Source organism: Camellia sinensis, chromosome 14 (genome assembly GCF_055761805.1).
Source record: "Camellia sinensis isolate YWXY chromosome 14, ASM5576180v1, whole genome shotgun sequence".
Taxonomy (NCBI): Eukaryota; Viridiplantae; Streptophyta; class Magnoliopsida; order Ericales; family Theaceae; genus Camellia; species Camellia sinensis.
The window spans coordinates 79646566-79665029 of NC_138974.1; the positions used below are offsets into that span (position 1 = coordinate 79646566).

An 18464-nucleotide genomic window follows, 5' to 3' on the forward strand; every position below is an offset into this window, starting at 1 on the left:
TAAAATTTAGACAAAAAGACACAAAAACCTAGCTTTCAGCATATCACCACTCAATGATTATATATGAGATAGCATGTTTAGTGGTAGAAATTTAATGCAATGGTGCTCCATTTGAACCTATAAAATTGAACTGATAAATGACATGTCTTGAGCCTGCCACATTTGGCATAGTCCAAAAAATATTTCAAATTATTTTATTTTTATTATTTTAATGATATGGGTTTCATATTTAAATAATTTTAAAAAAAAATTAAGCAAAATAATAATATATGTGGCATATTGGTGGAATGTTTCTTTTATAGATGCCATGCATTCTTCAATTTCTTGACCCCTTCTTGTTTTCCAATGCAATTGAATTTTGAAGCAATGTAAATTACAACATTATCTCAATAATTCTTTGTGAATTCTAGATAATGGAAATCAGAAGTTTAAATTAAAACATCTCTATCTCTAAATATGAAAGAATGTGCAAAAACACAAACAAACATCAAGGAATCAAATATATTTATGTTGAAGTCGGTAAAAATTACGATGACAATTCTTTCTTTCGTCTATGCACATCTCCATGAAACAAACATAAACATTGTATAACAAGAAGCACCCTTTGTTGCAGATTTAAATAAAGAATCTAGTCTCCCTCGTGTCATTCCCATTCTGTGTTTTATTATTGAATGGTGATGTCTCACGTTAGCAATGACATGGTATTACTGAATTTTTACACGTCATAGTATTTACAAATATATGAACAATTACATGATGACACGGTATTACTGAAATACTGAATGTTGACCCACCATTGTAGGTACAATTATATGAACAATGACATCAGACAATCAATCTCTTATTTGTTTCTCCGACAACATCCTACTGGTCTTCTGTGAATTTTCTCTTCCCTTTTGGAATTACTGTCGAAATGTGAAATCTATGAGCCAAATGCGCAGGTGCCCTTGTCTTTCGGTTGAATGCCCTGACACAAACAAACCCTGCAATTTTCCAAGACATTAACTTCAATGAAAGAGTTTGAACCAAGCAGCATAATTCTAAATGAGTAATATGGGCTCTGTCTTTCAAAAAAAAAAAAAAATGGGCTCTCTTTTTTTTCGTTTTCTTTTTCTTTTTTGGGAGATGCAGCACAAATTAGAAGCAAGATTGGTTCGACTATTATCATAGGATCTTAGTCAATTGGATTCAAGACAAATATTAACATACCCACACTTGTGCATTCCCACATTTTGCGACAACTTATTAGGATCAAACTCAAATTATGATATTATTTATTTATTTTTGGTCAAGATGTATCATCATAGGTTCTTGGTTGAGTTCAAAACAGATATTATGCTCAAGCATGATATTATTATTGTAGAAGTAGGACCCATGTCAAGAACCAGGGTCAAAGGCAGGCACTTTAATGAGATTTGAGATAAGGAGCCAATTTGAGCCAACCCCAAAGAAAATTGTAACAAGAAAAAAAAAGTAACAAAATTCGCCTTATAAAGGAGAGGGTGTGCATGCATACAAATACATGTTTGTATGTAGATATGAATAGACATATATATGGATTCATATGATGGATTTGAATGTTTCTTCACAAGGGACAAGGTCACAAGAATAAGAGTAAGAAGAACAGAGCCTAATTGTATAGAAGAAAACCCTAAAAACTCACATTTATCTTCTAAAACTAATCCTGCCCAACATACAAACCGAACTCAACTAAAATTTTATCAAAAACCCTAACTAGATTAATCACATAATACTAGTAATCAGCTTATCATCTTGCCATGGATCCGTCATCTAGGTTGCATCAAATCCTTATTTATAGAGAAAACTCAACCCTGAGTTTCATGGCTCTTAAACAAATGAAAGATCTTTGTAGCATCATCTCTATTATGGCTTTGCTTTGACACGAAACTGACGGAGTTCGACGCATGAGATATTCTTTGAACATATACAAAAAGTGCTGACCTTTTTGTTTTTGATGAAGGGTGAGAAATTTATGAAGAAGATAAAAGAGAAAGGAAAATATGGAATAAGAAAGAGAATAATGATAGATAGAAAATTGGATGGGATAAGGATAAAAAGGTAGAAAGGACATAGATATGAGAGAAGAGATGTGAGAAAAGAGCAAGAGATGAGAAAAGAAGAAGACAAGATCTATCAATCAAATCTGAGTTTTATTCATATTTGGATGCTAATTTCATTTTACAACAACAGACACTGTTTATAGGGTAAAGAAATATTCAAAAAACATATAGATATACTCTAAATTTAATCATGCTGAACCCTAAAATGCTAAGCTAACACATCTAAACTTCTATTACTTTAACTGAAACTACATAAAATTTATTTCAAAGACCCCTAACAAGACCAATCACTTGATACTAGTAATCAGCCTATTATCTTTCCGTGGATCCCACATCAACCGGGCTGCATCAAATATCTCTTAGGTAGTGATGCAAGTGAACTTAAATCTTACCCACTTAAATGTTGGAATTAGAATCAATTAGAATCAACTAGGGCTTATTTTATGGCCATTGTTTAGGCCTTGATTTTGTTTCCTTTTACATTATTTCCTATCTTGTAAATTTCTATCAGTATATATACACAGGCTAGTCTCCATTCTAGACTAAGCCATTCAATTCTTTCATTCTTCTTTAACAATCTGATTCAAATTATATAAAAGCCTAAATTGCAAAAATTTGGAATTTGGTTGTTGCAAAGACTTCTAAAACATCCTAATCTTCTGGGGTAAACTGAGTTGTTTGTTGTGGAAACTAGGTTCATATTTTTAATATCTTATAAATAGGAAACTATTTGCTATCAAATAAAGAAAATTGTCATTTAATACCTCTCCAAAAACAACTCTGGATTTCCTGCATTGATAAACCTGGTTTACAAAAAAATAATGTGGTGTTAGCCAAATTTTAAACTTCATAAAAGTTTGTTCAAATCATATCCAAGTCACAAGGTGCAATGATTCTTTACCTCTAAATATTGCTGATCCATAGGCTCCACAGTATAAAGTTCGTCTTCGCAGGTTCCATATCCATGATCTAGGAATAACAAGAGGGTGCTCACTGGATTCATAATCAGCAAAGACCTGCATAAGATAACAATTTCATTTCAATGCAACAGCATTATCTGAAAAATAATTACGGTGAGAAAAAAGATTTCGGAAGAGAAATTTACCTCATTAACCTGAAAGTATGTTCCGTTGAGTGGAAAGCTTCCTCTTGTTGCTGTTCGACATGGTATCTGTTCACACATTTTGTTTGTCAATTTCTACCATAGTTTTAGCATATCAAATTGCAGTGACACAATGCAGAATATAACATGGGTTGTAGCTTTTCCTCACCAAAATTGTTCCACTAACTGTTTGGAAATCTTGACTATTATTGCATGAAGAGCACGTGTACTCATTGCATGGTTCTGATCCCAAAGAGTCACATTGCTTTCTCGGTGATTTGGAGGAATTTGAAGTCTCACCTGATAATAGAAATTCCACTTGGAATATTAGCAAACATTGGCAAATGGTAACTTAATTTATTTGATAAAAAAGTTCATGATACACTGCTGCACTTTATTGAAGTTGTAATTTGAGTTCTAACAATGTGGGTCCTGCAATCTAGAGAGCTAGAATAAACCATTCATACACGGGGGTACACACGCACCAACACACAAAGAAAGAAAAAAAAAATCGAAAAAGGATAGCCCTTTCTCCAACATTTATGAGTACTGTGTACTGAGTATGTGCTACATCTTGGGACTTGTTTAGAATTGTTGGATTATAAGCTTTTCAAATAAAGCTTTCCATGTTACTTTTGTACCTGAATTCCATATAGCAAGAAGGTATGGACTTGGATCATCAGGTTCCCGTTTTTCTAGCTGTAACAAATACAAAGAGTTTATCAGAATGATATATGGATGAATGCAAATAATAATGAAATACTAGATATATGGATGCATGCAAATAATATTGAAATACTAGCATAATGGATTGGTGACACAACTTACCTCTTTTAAAATAATGTGAGAATCAGGAAGCTCATACCTGCATTAGGATAATTAATTAGCAATATAACATGCACTATGTAGGGAATTGTTCACTGCTACATTGCATAAATAAATTGAAATCAAGTATATGTTGATATAAAATCTGTCATACTATCCAAGCATATGTTGATTTAACATGTTCATATCATGGATGCTTTGCAAGTATTGTGCTTGACATTTTACTTATGTGCAATTATCAGCTCTAGATTTAGCCACTAGCTATTATCTAGAAAAAAAATGTTCCATTACATATAAAAAATGGGGCATTAGTTTCTTTAAAATTTTGTCTATGGTTTTTTTGTTTTGGAGACTAAATCTATTCAATTCATCTAAATATTCGTGATTTGTGTGGACATAAATTTTGAATAATTCCTCAGACATATCAAGATATGCATACTTACACATGGTGCACTGTCCTTAACCGGCTAACTTGCTTCAGTTTGGGCACAGACATTGACGCAGCTTCTGAAGTTAAAGCTACAAGAGCATTTGACATTTCACCCTCTTCAAGGAGAATATCGCTTTTGTAGATGAACTCCCGTAATTTTTCTTTGAACTCTTCAGTATCAAGTCTGACAGTAGGTATATCATCCTCGGACTCATAATAAAAATCTTCAATGTCCCTCTCCAAATTTTCTGCAGAATCAGGCACTGGAGATGGAGGATGTTCATCGTAATAAAAATCTTCAATGTCCCTCTCCAAATTTTCTGCAGAATCAGGCACCGGAGATGGAGGATGTTCAATAATAGGTTTCCAGTTCTTGGTTTGATATCTTGATTCTGAGAAGGTAGCCTCAGGCAGGGACTCAGTTACTGGTGTAATGACCATGGTGGAGTTTTGAACAGCTGCACCTGGAACCATTGAACTCACCATACTTTTCTCCTGTGGCCCTGGCAGGGCAAGCCTAGCACTGCATTTAGTATGTTTAGTCAGTAATCTAATCTATAAAAAAACGTGCTTTTAATAATATGTTCTAAGATGGACTGCTCTGGCTTTGAGCGTTGCAAAATCGAGTGCACCCAAACACTAATGTTTATTTATTTTCTTTTTTTGTTAAGTCCAAACCCTCATGTTTATGTATTAGAATTTACAAGAAACTAGAACAATATCGTTAGCTGTTGCTATATTAATGTCAGTATCATCATGATTTTTTCATAGAAAATAATGGCAAGTCAATGATCCTGCCTGATATTTCATTCTTGTTTGGATTTTTTCCTCCCCTTTTTTCCTTCCTTTTCTGTTTCAACAACTAGGATCAGCTGTAGATAGTTGAAACATTGGGAGGCTGGTCTAGGTTGTTAAAATCGGGATCCTACGTTGGATCATTAGAGTTGTTTACAGGATCGGATTGTAGAATCAAATCAAGAATCGTAAGATCCTACCGAAAAAACAAATTACGTAATAATTTAATTTAAATAAACATTTCTTAAAAAGTGTACACAATAAGCCTATATTCTACTAAAAAGAAGTGAAGATATCGTGAAAAATATAACACTCCATGTAAAATGTAAATAAATTATTACACAATAGAAATTTCAATGGTAAAAGTATAGCATTTCATTAAAAAAGAAAATGAAGAAGAACAATTCTATAACAAAATACTTTGCAATCTACAACAAATAATACATAAAAATTGAAGAAAAAATATTTAATAAAGTTGGATATGAAAATAGATTGAGAACTCAAAAGAGCGGCTTAATCGAATAATAAGGTTTGTCGTTAGCATCCCTAGTGTAGTGGGTTCAAGTCACAAAAATAATCTCTCAAAAAATTAGGGTAAAGTTGCATCATCTTGCCCTCTGATGTAGGCCGAAAGGTACCATATTAAAGCCACTTATGTTACATTTATAGTCTTTGAATTTTGTTTATTTGGTAGAAATGATGTGTTTTGTGCATTTGTACAGATTTGGCAAGCAACACGCAAATTCAAGCAAAAAGTGACACAAAAGCAAATTCTCTGTGCGAGTAGTGAAAATTCCCGGCCTACCACCTCACTACAGGTGCGGCCCACCACCGCTCGAGCGGAAAGTATGGGTGCTCAAGCAGCCCACCTAGGGTTGCATGCACGGAATTTCCAATTTGTTCTGCTGAGAATAAAAAGAAAAAAAGAGGCTGATTTGGGGGTTCCGAAAATTCCAAAAGAGAGAAGGGGCTAGGGTTTGGAAAGGGGGATTTTCAAGCTTCAAGAACATCTTTCATGGGGGTTTCATCTTCTTCCACCTCTTCTCATTCCTCCATGAGTGGCTAGGCTTCTATTTCTAGGGTTTTGATGAAACCCTAGCCAAGTAAATAGGGTTTTCTTTTTGGTTTTGATTATGTAATAGTTTGAACAAGTTGTATGGTATTCAAGAAGTTTTCATATATATTTTTTATTATTTCTTCAATTATTCTACTTTCTCTGATTGTTGAATGCTTTCCATACAATGGTTTTATATTCTTTCATATTCAAGGTAATTTAAAGCGAACAACTCGTGCTACTTGAGATGGTTCGTGCTCATACATTGAACGTGATAATTCTTTTGATCAATGCTTCAAACTTGTAGTTGCGAAATAGTATTTAGGGGTTGTTTGCGATGTTCTAAATAAGTGCACTTTTTGACTTTTTATGAAATATGGGTTGGGTTTGAAATGATGTGGTAGAGAGGTGATGTGACTTAAATAAGATAATGTGACTTAAATAGGATAGTGACTTTTTGACTTTTTTAGGGGATGCCAAACCTAGCCTTAGTTTGAACATTAACATAATTGATTTTCAAATTGAAACTTTATTTATGTAATTAGCGATGAATTCATTACCCTAGATTTTTCCAAAATCAGTAATCCCAATTTCATTTTTAATCGCTAGTTTAATTTGTTAGTATTTTAATTGTCATTAGTTTATAAACAATCATCTCTTTGATCAGAATTAATTTAGAAATTTAACAATTAAATTAGTTTAATTTCACATTTGGCCATGTGGATTGATACTTAGACTTACCATTATTCTAAGGAATTTGGTATAATTCAATATTTATTTTTTGTGTGTGTAACGACCCATCACCCTCCTCAGACCCTGCTAAAGCTAAGTTTACTTTTCTGACTAGTTAGTTTTCTTAAATTATTGCAATATTTAAATGTTTGTTTTTCTTAGTCTATTTGATTCAATACTATTTTTTTTTTTTTTATTATTCATTTGGACCAAATAAATTGATATTTAGACAACAAACATAAAATTGACAATAAAAAAATATCATACAATACAAAACAAGGCTTACAAATTGGATCAGATAGCATTCGATTTGGATCGGGATTCTACGATCCTATAAGATCCAATTACCGGGATCAAAAGATCCTACATGTAAGAGATTTTTTACACGATCCGAATCGATTGTGCCCAAATAAATCGTAAGATCCGGATCGGAATTCTGACAACCATTACCACTTCAGTTCAATGCCAATGAATGTTGCACAAAATTAAGAAAGCGTAGCAGTAAATGTGATGCAAACCTTGCAAATGCACTTGCAAAATGTCTGCACTCTCCTTTCATCGGACATGCATTGCAGTTTGGATTTCGCTTCCTACAGAAAACCTGTAAGGCCATGTCACTTCTAGATTTTTCTTGTCATAAAAAAATCAGATCGATAAAAATGAGATAAAATAACATATGATACCATACCTTTCCAAATGTAATCATCTGATAATGTAGTTCATACCTGTATTAGAGATTTTGTTTACTATAAAGCAATTTTGTAGTATTGTAAGCATAAGTGGTTTATAACAAAAATACACACAGATATTTTGAAGATTATTCTTGTTAGTTAGGAATTACAATGTTCTTTGATCGAGTGTGCACAGCCGTGGCCACAGGTATACTTGAATAGTATCCAACAGCGGGTACCTAAAGAAAAGAAATATCAGAATTTTGGTTTGATTGGAAATTTCATTGGGTATTGATCAGTTGCTATTACAGTACGTACTGCTCTAGAAGATGTATTTGAAGCGACTCAGGGAGCGGTTGCAAAGGAACCCATCCTAGACGAACTGCTACTCGTCCAACATTGACATCAACCTTAAGCAAGAATCATGTAATATAATGAGCATAGTAAAATTTTAATAAGCTAATAACCGATCAGAAGTTTCAATAAGATCTTACTGGAAAGGCATGATGATGGAGTGACAAAAGCCTTACACACTCCACACTTTTCAACCCCAGTCCTTTAAAGCTCAGCAAGTAATCCCTATAAATATGGACAATTTACAAACCAAATTTGCATATATTATTAATTTATCGTGCTTCACTTGACATTTTGCAGTCTATTAATGTTCCTACAAGAATCAGACATGATAACAGATCTAACTATTTACACTTTCTTACTTTGCTTTGTCAGGTGGAACATCCCGCAGCCACTCTAGATTGAGACTCCCATGATCTCTAACCACCCGATCTAGGAACTCCTGAAACAATCATTGGCACCTGTGAGCAATTATTAAGGATCATCATATTTAAGAGAAATTATTCAATGCTCTTGGAGCAATACTCCATTCCATTTACAGATTGACACTTAAAACACTTTGTCTCCTAAAACTCTTAACACAAAACTGATGGATCCCATGATTTAGACCAATAGCAACTCATTTGGAGCACCACCTAGACTTACTCCAGGAGTATTGAATAATTTCTCAACATTTAATGAACGGCATTGACCATCTGAAGGTCAGTTAGTCAAAACTTTCATTTTCATGATATACCTTAATCCGTCCTGCAAGCACACGATGCTGCCCTCGTCCCTTGATGGCGTCAGCAACCTCATCAACTGTCGCCTGCCTAACTTCCTCCCAGTCTAAGGAATCCATTGTATTAGTTGTGGTTTCTTTTGCTCTGTAGGTTTTCCTCAAATCATCCCAGTTGATTGGGTTATCTTGCTTCTCCTCAAACTTGCTTTTCTTTCTCTTCGAGGGAGTTTCAGTCTGAGGGATAATTTTACTCCCTCCATGGTGATTCTTGCTAGAGAGCCTGCCCTTTGCTCGGTTGACTTCTGTCTGTGAACTGCATTCTGGGAGCACTTGGCACTTGCTTAATGATGCACACTGGTCAACTGTTGCTTCTTGAGCTCTTGGTGTAGCCTTCTGCCGAACAATAGTTTCACTGCCAGATGATTCCACACATCCAATAATTTTTCTAATGTCCCCTACATCCTTCGTCTTGGTGTTTGTAGACTTTGCCAGGATTTCCAGAGAATCTGCTTCTAAATCAGCAGGAGTAAGGGGAATATAAGAATATGGATTCTGGGAACTGGATGAACACACATGAGCATGTGTGTCATTCGCATCAAACAATATGTTGGGGCTTGCTCCTTGCTTTTCATTCTCCAATTTTCTTGATAGGTCACAATCAACTAAGCTTTCATTGAATAACAGGTTTCCATTTTCACAACTACTAAAATTTAGGAGACAAGCTGTTTCTTCCAACTGCACAATTTCAGTGATACCACTAAATACTTCAATGGTAGAGAGCTGAGAGGTACTTGTTGGATTTCCATCAATTACAGAATCCACAAAATCGTGAGGTGAAAATTCATCTTTGACTACTGTCCTGTCTTCTGCTTCATCTGAAATTTCCCTTCCTGCCGTTGTGACGTTGTTCTCTACCAATTGATGACCCAAATCTAGTTTAGTCTCAGAGACAAGTGACCCATTACTGTTTGCATCAAGTGTTTGTGTAGAGAGCTGAGAGGTACTTGTTGGATTTCCATCAATTACAGAATCCACAAAATTGTGAGGTGAAAATTCATTTTTGACTACTGTCCTGTCTTCTGCTTCATCTGAAATTTCCCTTCCTGCTGTTGTGACATTGTTCTCTACCAATTGATGACCCAAATCTAGTTTAGTTTCAGAGACAAGAGACCCATTACTGTTTGCATCAAGTGTTTGCTCAACTGCTCCTATACTACTTCCAACTGATTCTTGACTGCATGCAATTTCCTCATCTTCATCACATGCTTTGTGGTTAGTTGTAGGTCGAAGGGGATATTTTGCAGTGAGAGACATGAAGGCGGAGCTATAGGAAACAGCAAGACGTAAGAAGATCATCCACCACATAATTAATAGCATAAGTCCAAAAATTTGGCAGTATAGATTACTGAACTCAGGTTTACCTTGAAAGATGGTCTGAAACATTTTGAGTAAGGAAGACTCCAACCACTGAGTCCACCACTGAACCTTTCCATGGCAAAAAACGTCTATCCCCTGTGAAGTCCATCACTAATCAGTCAATCAAATTTGCATTTAATTAACGTATGTCAGTATGTGCACTAGAAGTTGCACTACTATTCAGGACTAGTTTCTTTTTCTGGCTTAGATAGACTGAAATCTAAAAAATACAGCAGCTGTTTGCTACATTCAAAAACGTAACTGGTACAGGAAACACAGATTAAACTGACCATCTCAGCAGCTCAACGTAAAAGAGTCTACTCCACCCTCATTTGGCTACATGAATCCTTCTCTATACAGGGCCATATAATCTCTAATTAGTAGTAGGACTGCTAAGTTTTGTTAAGCAGTAACAGAGTGAAGGAAAAAAAAAAAAAGAAACAGCAGTGTTAAATTTATTTATACAAGGTCTTTGGGTGTTTCATAAAACCTACATAATTGCCTGTATCTTATTTGTTAATGGTGTTCTGTGGTGATCAATCTTTGGAGATAGCAACCGAAGCCATTTGAAAATTGAAATAACAATATTTACGATACCATGAAACTGATGATATGTCATAAAATTGTGATGCCTGGATTTCAATTATGAGTGAAATATTTTTGTACCTTGTATAAGATGCATACGAGCAATGAATGAATCCACCCGACCACGAAAAACTTCTCTCTGCTCTTCCCACCATTTCTCTTTATCTTCGGCTTTTTCCCCTTCAACATCTTCACCTCCATTTTCCATTAGTAGTTTCCAAACTCTCATTGTTTCTTGGTCAATATCAACCTTAGGTGGTGGCTTTCGCTTCTTAGGATTATAGGGAATGACTGGCCCGTGCCCCCCATCTGTGCCATATGCATTTTGATTGTACACAATGAGTTGACCATGTTCATTGCTTATACGCAGACCCTCTAGTCTCTCAATAACATCTGTGAATGCTAATGAATACTCATCCTGAATACCTGTATCAAATTCACAAAGAAGACAAATATTAATCCCTGATAATTCACAATAATTTGGAACTAACACTATACTTCATGAAGAAGGTTTAGGTGATTACTTTTCTGAGTGGACAAGACATCCTTGGGGCTGCCTTCCATTTTATTATGACCATACACTGCATTGTCAAGGAACAACCCCATCTTAAACTGCGTCTTTGTTACCATATTTTTGTTGTCTGCAAGTAGTACTGCCTGGTTCCAACCTCTACCATTAAAGGCTTGTGTACAAGGAGCTGATGGCAACTGGTTACAACTCGGTATTAAGGTTGTGTAACCTAAATTCAGCCTTCGAGTGGACTCATTTGATCTCTTCTTCGTTGTTGTGGCAAATGGGGTTAAGGATAGCACACACTTGAATGAATCTGGATCATTAACTGCTTTCAATCTTTGTGCAATTGTGGGTGAAATCATTATCCCCGAATAATTTGGCACTACAAAATTGCAGTTGGCAATTGTAAAGAGGAATTTTATATCACAGCTTTCGATCCCCACAGGTAGGTTCTTCACACTGAATTGAGGAGCCAATTGTCTGTCAATAGGTGTCGATGAAACATTGTTGGGTTGTACCCGTGTTTGTTCATTTTCTGCAGCTCTAACAGACCACCAAGTTCCAAACTTAGTTGCCTTTCGTCTCCTCAACCTTCTTTTCTTGAGTATCCTCTGGCCATCTTCTGCAGCTATAATAGACTGCAAAGTGCCGTACATGGCCGTGTTTCCAAAGGACGCAAAATTTGTTGTCTTCAGTCTCCTCATCCTTCTTTGCTTGCATATCTTAGGAAAATTGGGTCCAAGTTTTCTGCTATTGCTTAGGCATTGGAATATCCTTCGGTAGACTTTCATGGAGTTGTAGCGGCAACCAGTTTGATTTGTGCCATCATTAGTAGCTCCTCTTTCTTCCATGTAAGTAGTTTTATTCCACTTCTTGGACTGGGTAAAGCCAAACGCCATGTCTGCTGAGTTTTCAACCATTGATTCATTGTCTTCTTTGGACTGTTGTACAATTGAGTTTGTGTCATGTGATGAACTGTCCTTTTTCTTTTTCCGACGTTGATATTGATGAATAATGATTCCGGCATCTTTTCCATTGAATTTGAGAGCTCGCCTGGCTGAGGCCGTGATTCTATTATTCTGTACATACTCACACTCATGATTTTCCAAGAAAAAGGTGGAATTGAGAGCTGGTGTGCCTGATTCTAAAACACATCCGGTACTTGCATCAAATGTTTGCCTATCAACACCTATGTCTTTTGAGGGTTTGGTAGAGCCTTTGAGATTATTCTTCCTAACATACTTCCGCTTCTCAACTGAACCTTTCTTGCAGGTTGCATGCTTAGGAGGCTTTGGAGTGCGTGGTTTTGGAGTTGAAGGCTTTGGAGTTGAAGGTTTTGGAGTCTTCTTTAGCTTTCCTTCGACTGCTACTTTGGGCCAATATCTTTTCCTTTTGGTCCGTGACTGTTTGTTCAAGTTTACATCATCTTTGTATCTGGCATTACCCTTCTTTGATGGAGTTGAAAAGCCAGTAGAAGCTGATCGAACAGAAGGCCGAAATTTTTCATTGCCATCTTTATTGATTGCAAAAAGATCATCATCCTCGTGTTTGTCTTGATTTAGTCCATGAACTGCAACAAAATAAAACAAAAAAATTCACTAATAGAAAACATATTAATTTTACTTTCCACGAGAGAAGATGATCAGCTCTCTCACTTGGTGTTGAAATTCAGATCATTATAGCAAGCATCACAACTGATGCAGCTTGCGATGGAAACCCCTTCGGTTTGTGCTAGAAATTAAATATTTCACAAAGGAGGGGGTTTTCAAGTGTAAAAAATTAACTGATGTTTCACTTGTACCCTTGCTAAAGACAAAGCAGAATCCAAAGGCAAAGTTAAAATGACTTACACCCATATATCTCAGTATTATCTTTTCGTTCCACACAGTTGCCAAATTCAGCAAAGGAAGATGTTGCAAGTGGAATGTTCATGCTGCTGTCATTTTTAGAATATGAAGTAGGACACACACCATCACCAGGCATTCTGCCAACCCCACCCCATGGTGTTGCACATGTTTCAAAGGCTGGCAGAGTTTCAACTGGTAAACTTAAGAGCTCCGTGAAACGAATTTTGTCTAAGCAAGCTAATATTGTGCCACAACTATTAACACCTCTACTTGAATTCTCACTACTCATCAAGCCAGAACTTTCAGCCATCCCACCAACATGAGCCTCTGTACCATTTATCCCCTTCAAATACCCCAAATCAATGCATGCCTGATCATGATTTTCTATTCCTTGTTTCCCAGCCAAAATATCCTCACAATCGCCATTGCTTGAATCTCCAAAACCCAACTCACATGGACTTTTGTTCAAATCAAACTCATTAGCAATCCTCTCTTTCAAAGCCTGTGCTGCATCCATGGAGTCTGCAGAAGACATGGCATTGAATTCCGCAGAATCGTGTGAAGTCCCAGTCGAAAAACTTCCACTTACATGGTTTTTCCAATTTCCGTCCACAGAAACTGGCCCCCACCTTGCCAGAATGGACTTTGCAGGTGTCTTTGGTACCCAAACACCCTCTTCCATCTCTGCAGCTTTCCACTGGATAATTTATAACCCAATAAGAATGTCATCAATCTCAAAGTTACATAAACAAAAGAACAAGAAGCTATAAGCAACAAAATGATACTTTGTACAGTGCAAACAGAAACTACCTAATAGGTATCAAAAAAGATATTGGTTATTTAAACCAAAAATTATCAACAGCTATACATGACTTATAAAACAAAGACTAAGTACTAGAAATTACAATTAATTTAATTTAATAAAAATATTCCTTTCAAATCAAACACATTTATTATGTTAGTTTACTGTTATTTTTTCTTTCAGCTTCACTGAGGGTTAGATGTATCAGCCTTAGGTTGTATGCGGGGAGGCTATTTGCATGGTTTGAACCAAAGACAGAGCTAGGATTTTGTCTTAAGGGAAAACATCATGTACATAAATTTAGACAAATAACATGAACAATATATACATTCTTAAGACCCTATTTTTTAATACATTAAATATATCGGACAAAAAAATACCACTATAAACAAATATAGTTATGGTAAAACAACTGGAATAATTTTTTAAAGGGGAAATTGGTGATAAGTCCTCCAAATAGGTATTATAGTAGACTAGGTCCCGTAATTTTTTTGTTAACCCAAGGAGTGCCATTGATTATGTTTCTTAATAGATTAAGTCCTATTTTTAAAATTTTGTGTTTTGGACTAATTTGCCCCTCTTTTAAATGAAGCATATCTTCTCATTGCGATATAAAAATATATGAATAATATTATATGCACCAATTAGTGTACTAACTAGTATACCAATTGATGATGTGGCATAATTTAAAAGTTTTTGGTATTTGTAATATGATTAATGAGTGGGGTCAATAATAATGTCATAACTAGTTTTGGTACACTAGTTAGTACACTAATTGGTGCATGTAGCACCACCGAAAATATATTGTGAAAAATGATACTTGATCACATTTAATAGATTTGCATCCTGAGATGGCCTAAAATATCAAAAAAGTAAAACCACATAAATTTTGTGATTAGGATAGTAGTTTATACAAAGAAAGCCTCAATAGTAGTTGGAAGGCCTTGGGAGAAACTCAAGTTTCTATTCAATGTTCGGCGTAAACAGCCTGAAACAATTGACTGAAAACTGCAACCGATTTAGTAACATCAAAACATCAAATGAGGGATTTCATGGATATATATATGTGTGTGTGTGTGTGTGTGTTGGGCTTTTGCTATTTGAAGGCCTCTTTAGTATTTTGGTGAGTGCAAGCTCTCTCTTTCTTTCATCGCCAATCTACCCGTTTGCCGGTACTACATTCGAAGAATTCCACTGAAAAATTTCATAGTAAGACGTCCTTTTCTCCTTTCCCTCTTTTTTTTTTTTTTTTGGGTTTGGTAGATGATTTTTGAATTTTCAGTGTCAAAAAGTGAGAAACTTCACAATTTTTGTTGAATAATTTTTGTATTTTCAAAATTAGAAAAATATATATATATATATCAATGTTCACACTTTTTATCAAACATACATAATTATAAAATCATGATAAACATAAAATAAATAAATAAATTGAATGAAACAAACCTCACTTCCATATAGAAAAAAATACTATTCCAGTTAATATACAGCTTGAATATATACTTAGATACTGTAAGTACGGAAATATTATTAAAAAAATCTGAATATGTGTTTTATGTACTCAATACCCAGGAAGTACCCAGCAAAATACCCATACCCATACCCATTCGACACGATACGACATGTTTGTCAAAGTATCCATTCTTCATAGCTTAGTCATCTATCACCTTTTCTTTTCTTTTTTTGGATAAATTACAAATATACCCCTGAAGTTTGATTAAAATACGAATCACCCCAGTAATTTTGGAAATTACATTCCACCCTGAGGTTTCTAATTTTATAACAAATCACCCCTTTTATTAATAAATCATCAAGTCAATTAACAGTTTTTAAAGATGCTAGAAATATGTTTCAATTAATAATTTAGATAATTTTATTATTGTATAGAAGAGTAATTATGAATTTCATTTTTTTTAGTTAATTCTATTAAATAAAAAATACTAACAAGGATGTATTTGTAATTTTTTAAATCCCAGGACAATTTGTATTTTAAGCAAATCTCGGGGTTATTTGTAATTTACCTTCTTTTTTTTTTTATCACATAACTCATCATCTATAAATTATAATTTTTATATCTATACACATCTGCAATTTTCTCTTCTATGTACACAATCAACCAATTCGCAAAAGAATTTTACAAGAAATAATTACAACTACAAAAACAAACATCTTATATAATCAAAGTCACATCACATTGCATGATTTGCACTTATAGTACAAACAACAAATAATAATCTAAATCAGTAACCTCAAATCATTGATCAAATTCAACATTAAACCAAAAAAAAAAAAAGCATATACATAAACAAAGTACATACAAAGCACAGTAAGAAAAAAAAGGGTAATAGAACAGAACGTACCAATGTCGAAGCAACGAGTCAATGCATATACCTTCAGAGAGAGGAAAGAGAAGGTTGAAATTGAAAGAAGAGAGAATTGCAGAGTCCAAACTGAACACTGCTAGAGAGAGAGTTGTGAAAAAGTACACCATTGAAGAAAACAAAAAGTATAGTTTATATAAAACACCCTCTCTAAAATAGTAGTGGCGTGTGTGGGATTGATTAATTTCTTTTTTAGGGTTGTAGAGGATCAAATCATCCAGTGGTTCCAATCCCACCGTTTTCGCCACCTGTTCCCATCATATCTGATATGTTTTGCCACGCGTCGTCTTCTTATCAAATCTGAGCTTTCTCCGTCTCAATTTTTAATATGCTGTGACGCAACCCACCGTGTATTGATGAACCGCACTATGAAAATGAATGCTGCTATTAGCATCATGAATTATTTTGGATCCTTCAATTTTTAGTTTATTTTATTACAATAACAACTCAAATAAAATTATTAAAAAAAGATATTATTTTTGAGATATTTCATCTCACAATTAAACCCACACACCACTACATCATGAATTAGGATTTATCAAAGCACTCACCTCCATCACCACCCGTTCATTTTTTCCAAATCTCACCTTCAAAACTTACCCACTCTCAAAATCTTGAAAACCCGTTAGCGGCAATATTCCGACGATAACAGTAGGAACCTTTTGATTACCCACACTTTTTCGGCAATGATAATAAGTGAATATTTTTTCGACAACCACAACTCCGTGAGACGAGAGGAGTGCAACAATAAAATTTCAAAGGAAATTCATAATTTTGATGGTATTCTTAGCTCAAAGGAAATTGGCCTTGTAAGGTAAGTTTCTTAAAATAAAAAAATAAAAAAATATACAAAAATAATAAAATCTGTTTGTCATTTTTTAGGGACCGAACTCCCGAACATATGACCGAAATTTAGGAATACAGGCCCGAACATTATTTATTTGTTCGAGAACCAATAACCGAACATTTATTATTTGTTCTGGAACCAGAAATCGGACATTAATCAACAAATAAAATGATGAAGTGGCAGAGAGAGAGAGCAGAGACAATAATTACACTTGGCTCTTCTTCTTTTTCATAGGTTTTGTTAGGGTTCTTAGGAGAGAGATTTTTTTTTTAGTATTAAGGGTGTGCATTCAATTGAATGAGTGAAATATTTTCACAATAATAATTTTTGTATTATTTGAAGGAATGAAATATATTTTAAGAGTTTCAAAACTTATAAGTATAAGTCTAAAAAATAGATCTAAAATAATAGATGGGGTGTTGTGGAGGGTCAGAAATTAAACTCCAAATTAAGTATAGATCTAAGTGCTGATGTCGCCCTTTTTAGGGAACCAAGAATATCTAAAGGAGCATGGGCTAAAACCCAAGGGAAGTGGGCCAACAAATGGGCCGAAGCAGGTTCGACCCGCCAAATATCCAAACAAACTCCATAAAGAAGGTGTTTAAGTCAAGTTGCAGATGTACTACTTGCAGCGGTCAAAGTTACTGAGGCACTTTGTCTCAAAGCTGTCATCTCCAATATTGTCGGTTCCGTCGCCATTTCAAAATTGCTGAGAGAAACAGAACAAACGAAGCAACTAAGTTGTGGAAGCAACACTTGCAGCTCACAAGTTACAGGTACTTTGTCGACGCTACTATCCTTAATATTGTTGGGGTAGCCATTTAGACTTGAAACGGTAAATTGCCACCGCAGCAACTACAGCCACCACAACTAACTTGTGAATGGAGGCACCCCACGAAAGTGATAGCAACATTTGGGAGAAGTTTCTCCTCTGCAAGTAAAAGTTGCAAGTAAAAGTTGCTAGCAAGCCTAGGATTGATAGCAGGTTCCATATGTCACTGATTGGAGCTGAAAGTAGGCCCAATGGTAAACCAGAATACCGCGACAACTCCACGAAGATTGGAGTAGGGTAGCTCGAGTATAAGGAACTCCGTTTCCATTACCCAGGTCATGGACTTGCCTTAGTCGCACAATCAGGACTTAATGAAGCCTTCATTGGGCTTGGTACTAAAGCATAACATGGCTGACAGAAGGCTTAGTTATGGCCTTCGCCTTGGGAAGTTGGGGAGTTTGTGGTTAGGTGGCTAAGGGTGAAGGTTTCGCTGAGAAGAACACGAAAAACATGGCCGATAGCAGGCTATGAAGTC

At 35.2% G+C, this 18464-nt stretch overlaps 1 protein-coding gene across 1 annotated transcript; it reads right to left on the reverse strand.

The window, feature by feature from the left end:
* Positions 1-487: 487 nt before the first annotated feature.
* On the reverse strand, positions 488-16466 carry LOC114272382 (DNA glycosylase/AP lyase ROS1). Its single transcript, XM_028214070.2, has 20 exons — positions 16290-16466; positions 13131-13824; positions 11291-12850; positions 10848-11192; positions 10187-10277; positions 8781-10089; positions 8407-8486; positions 8185-8269; positions 8009-8100; positions 7861-7929; positions 7708-7744; positions 7538-7620; positions 4452-4961; positions 4012-4048; positions 3825-3882; positions 3353-3483; positions 3187-3252; positions 2983-3097; positions 2846-2884; positions 488-983 (listed from the first exon to the last, which is right to left on the reverse strand). Exons 2-20 carry the CDS (start codon positions 13807-13809, stop codon positions 865-867), a joined length of 5505 nt encoding a protein of 1834 aa, XP_028069871.2. The 5' UTR covers positions 13810-13824; positions 16290-16466; the 3' UTR covers positions 488-864.
* Positions 16467-18464: the final 1998 nt, after the last annotated feature.

Bases quoted from the DNA above. Each gene is read 5' to 3' on its own strand.
- LOC114272382 (XM_028214070.2), bottom strand. From the start codon at position 13,809: ATGGAAGAGGGTGTTTGGGTACCAAAGACACCTGCAAAGTCCATTCTG. The intron at 7,745-7,860 runs GTAATTCCTAAC...TCTCTAATACAG, and splicing joins ACACTCGATCAAAGAACATT to GTATGAACTACATTATCAGA. The intron at 3,883-4,011 runs GTAAGTTGTGTC...TATTTGTTACAG, and splicing joins CTCACATTATTTTAAAAGAG to CTAGAAAAACGGGAACCTGA.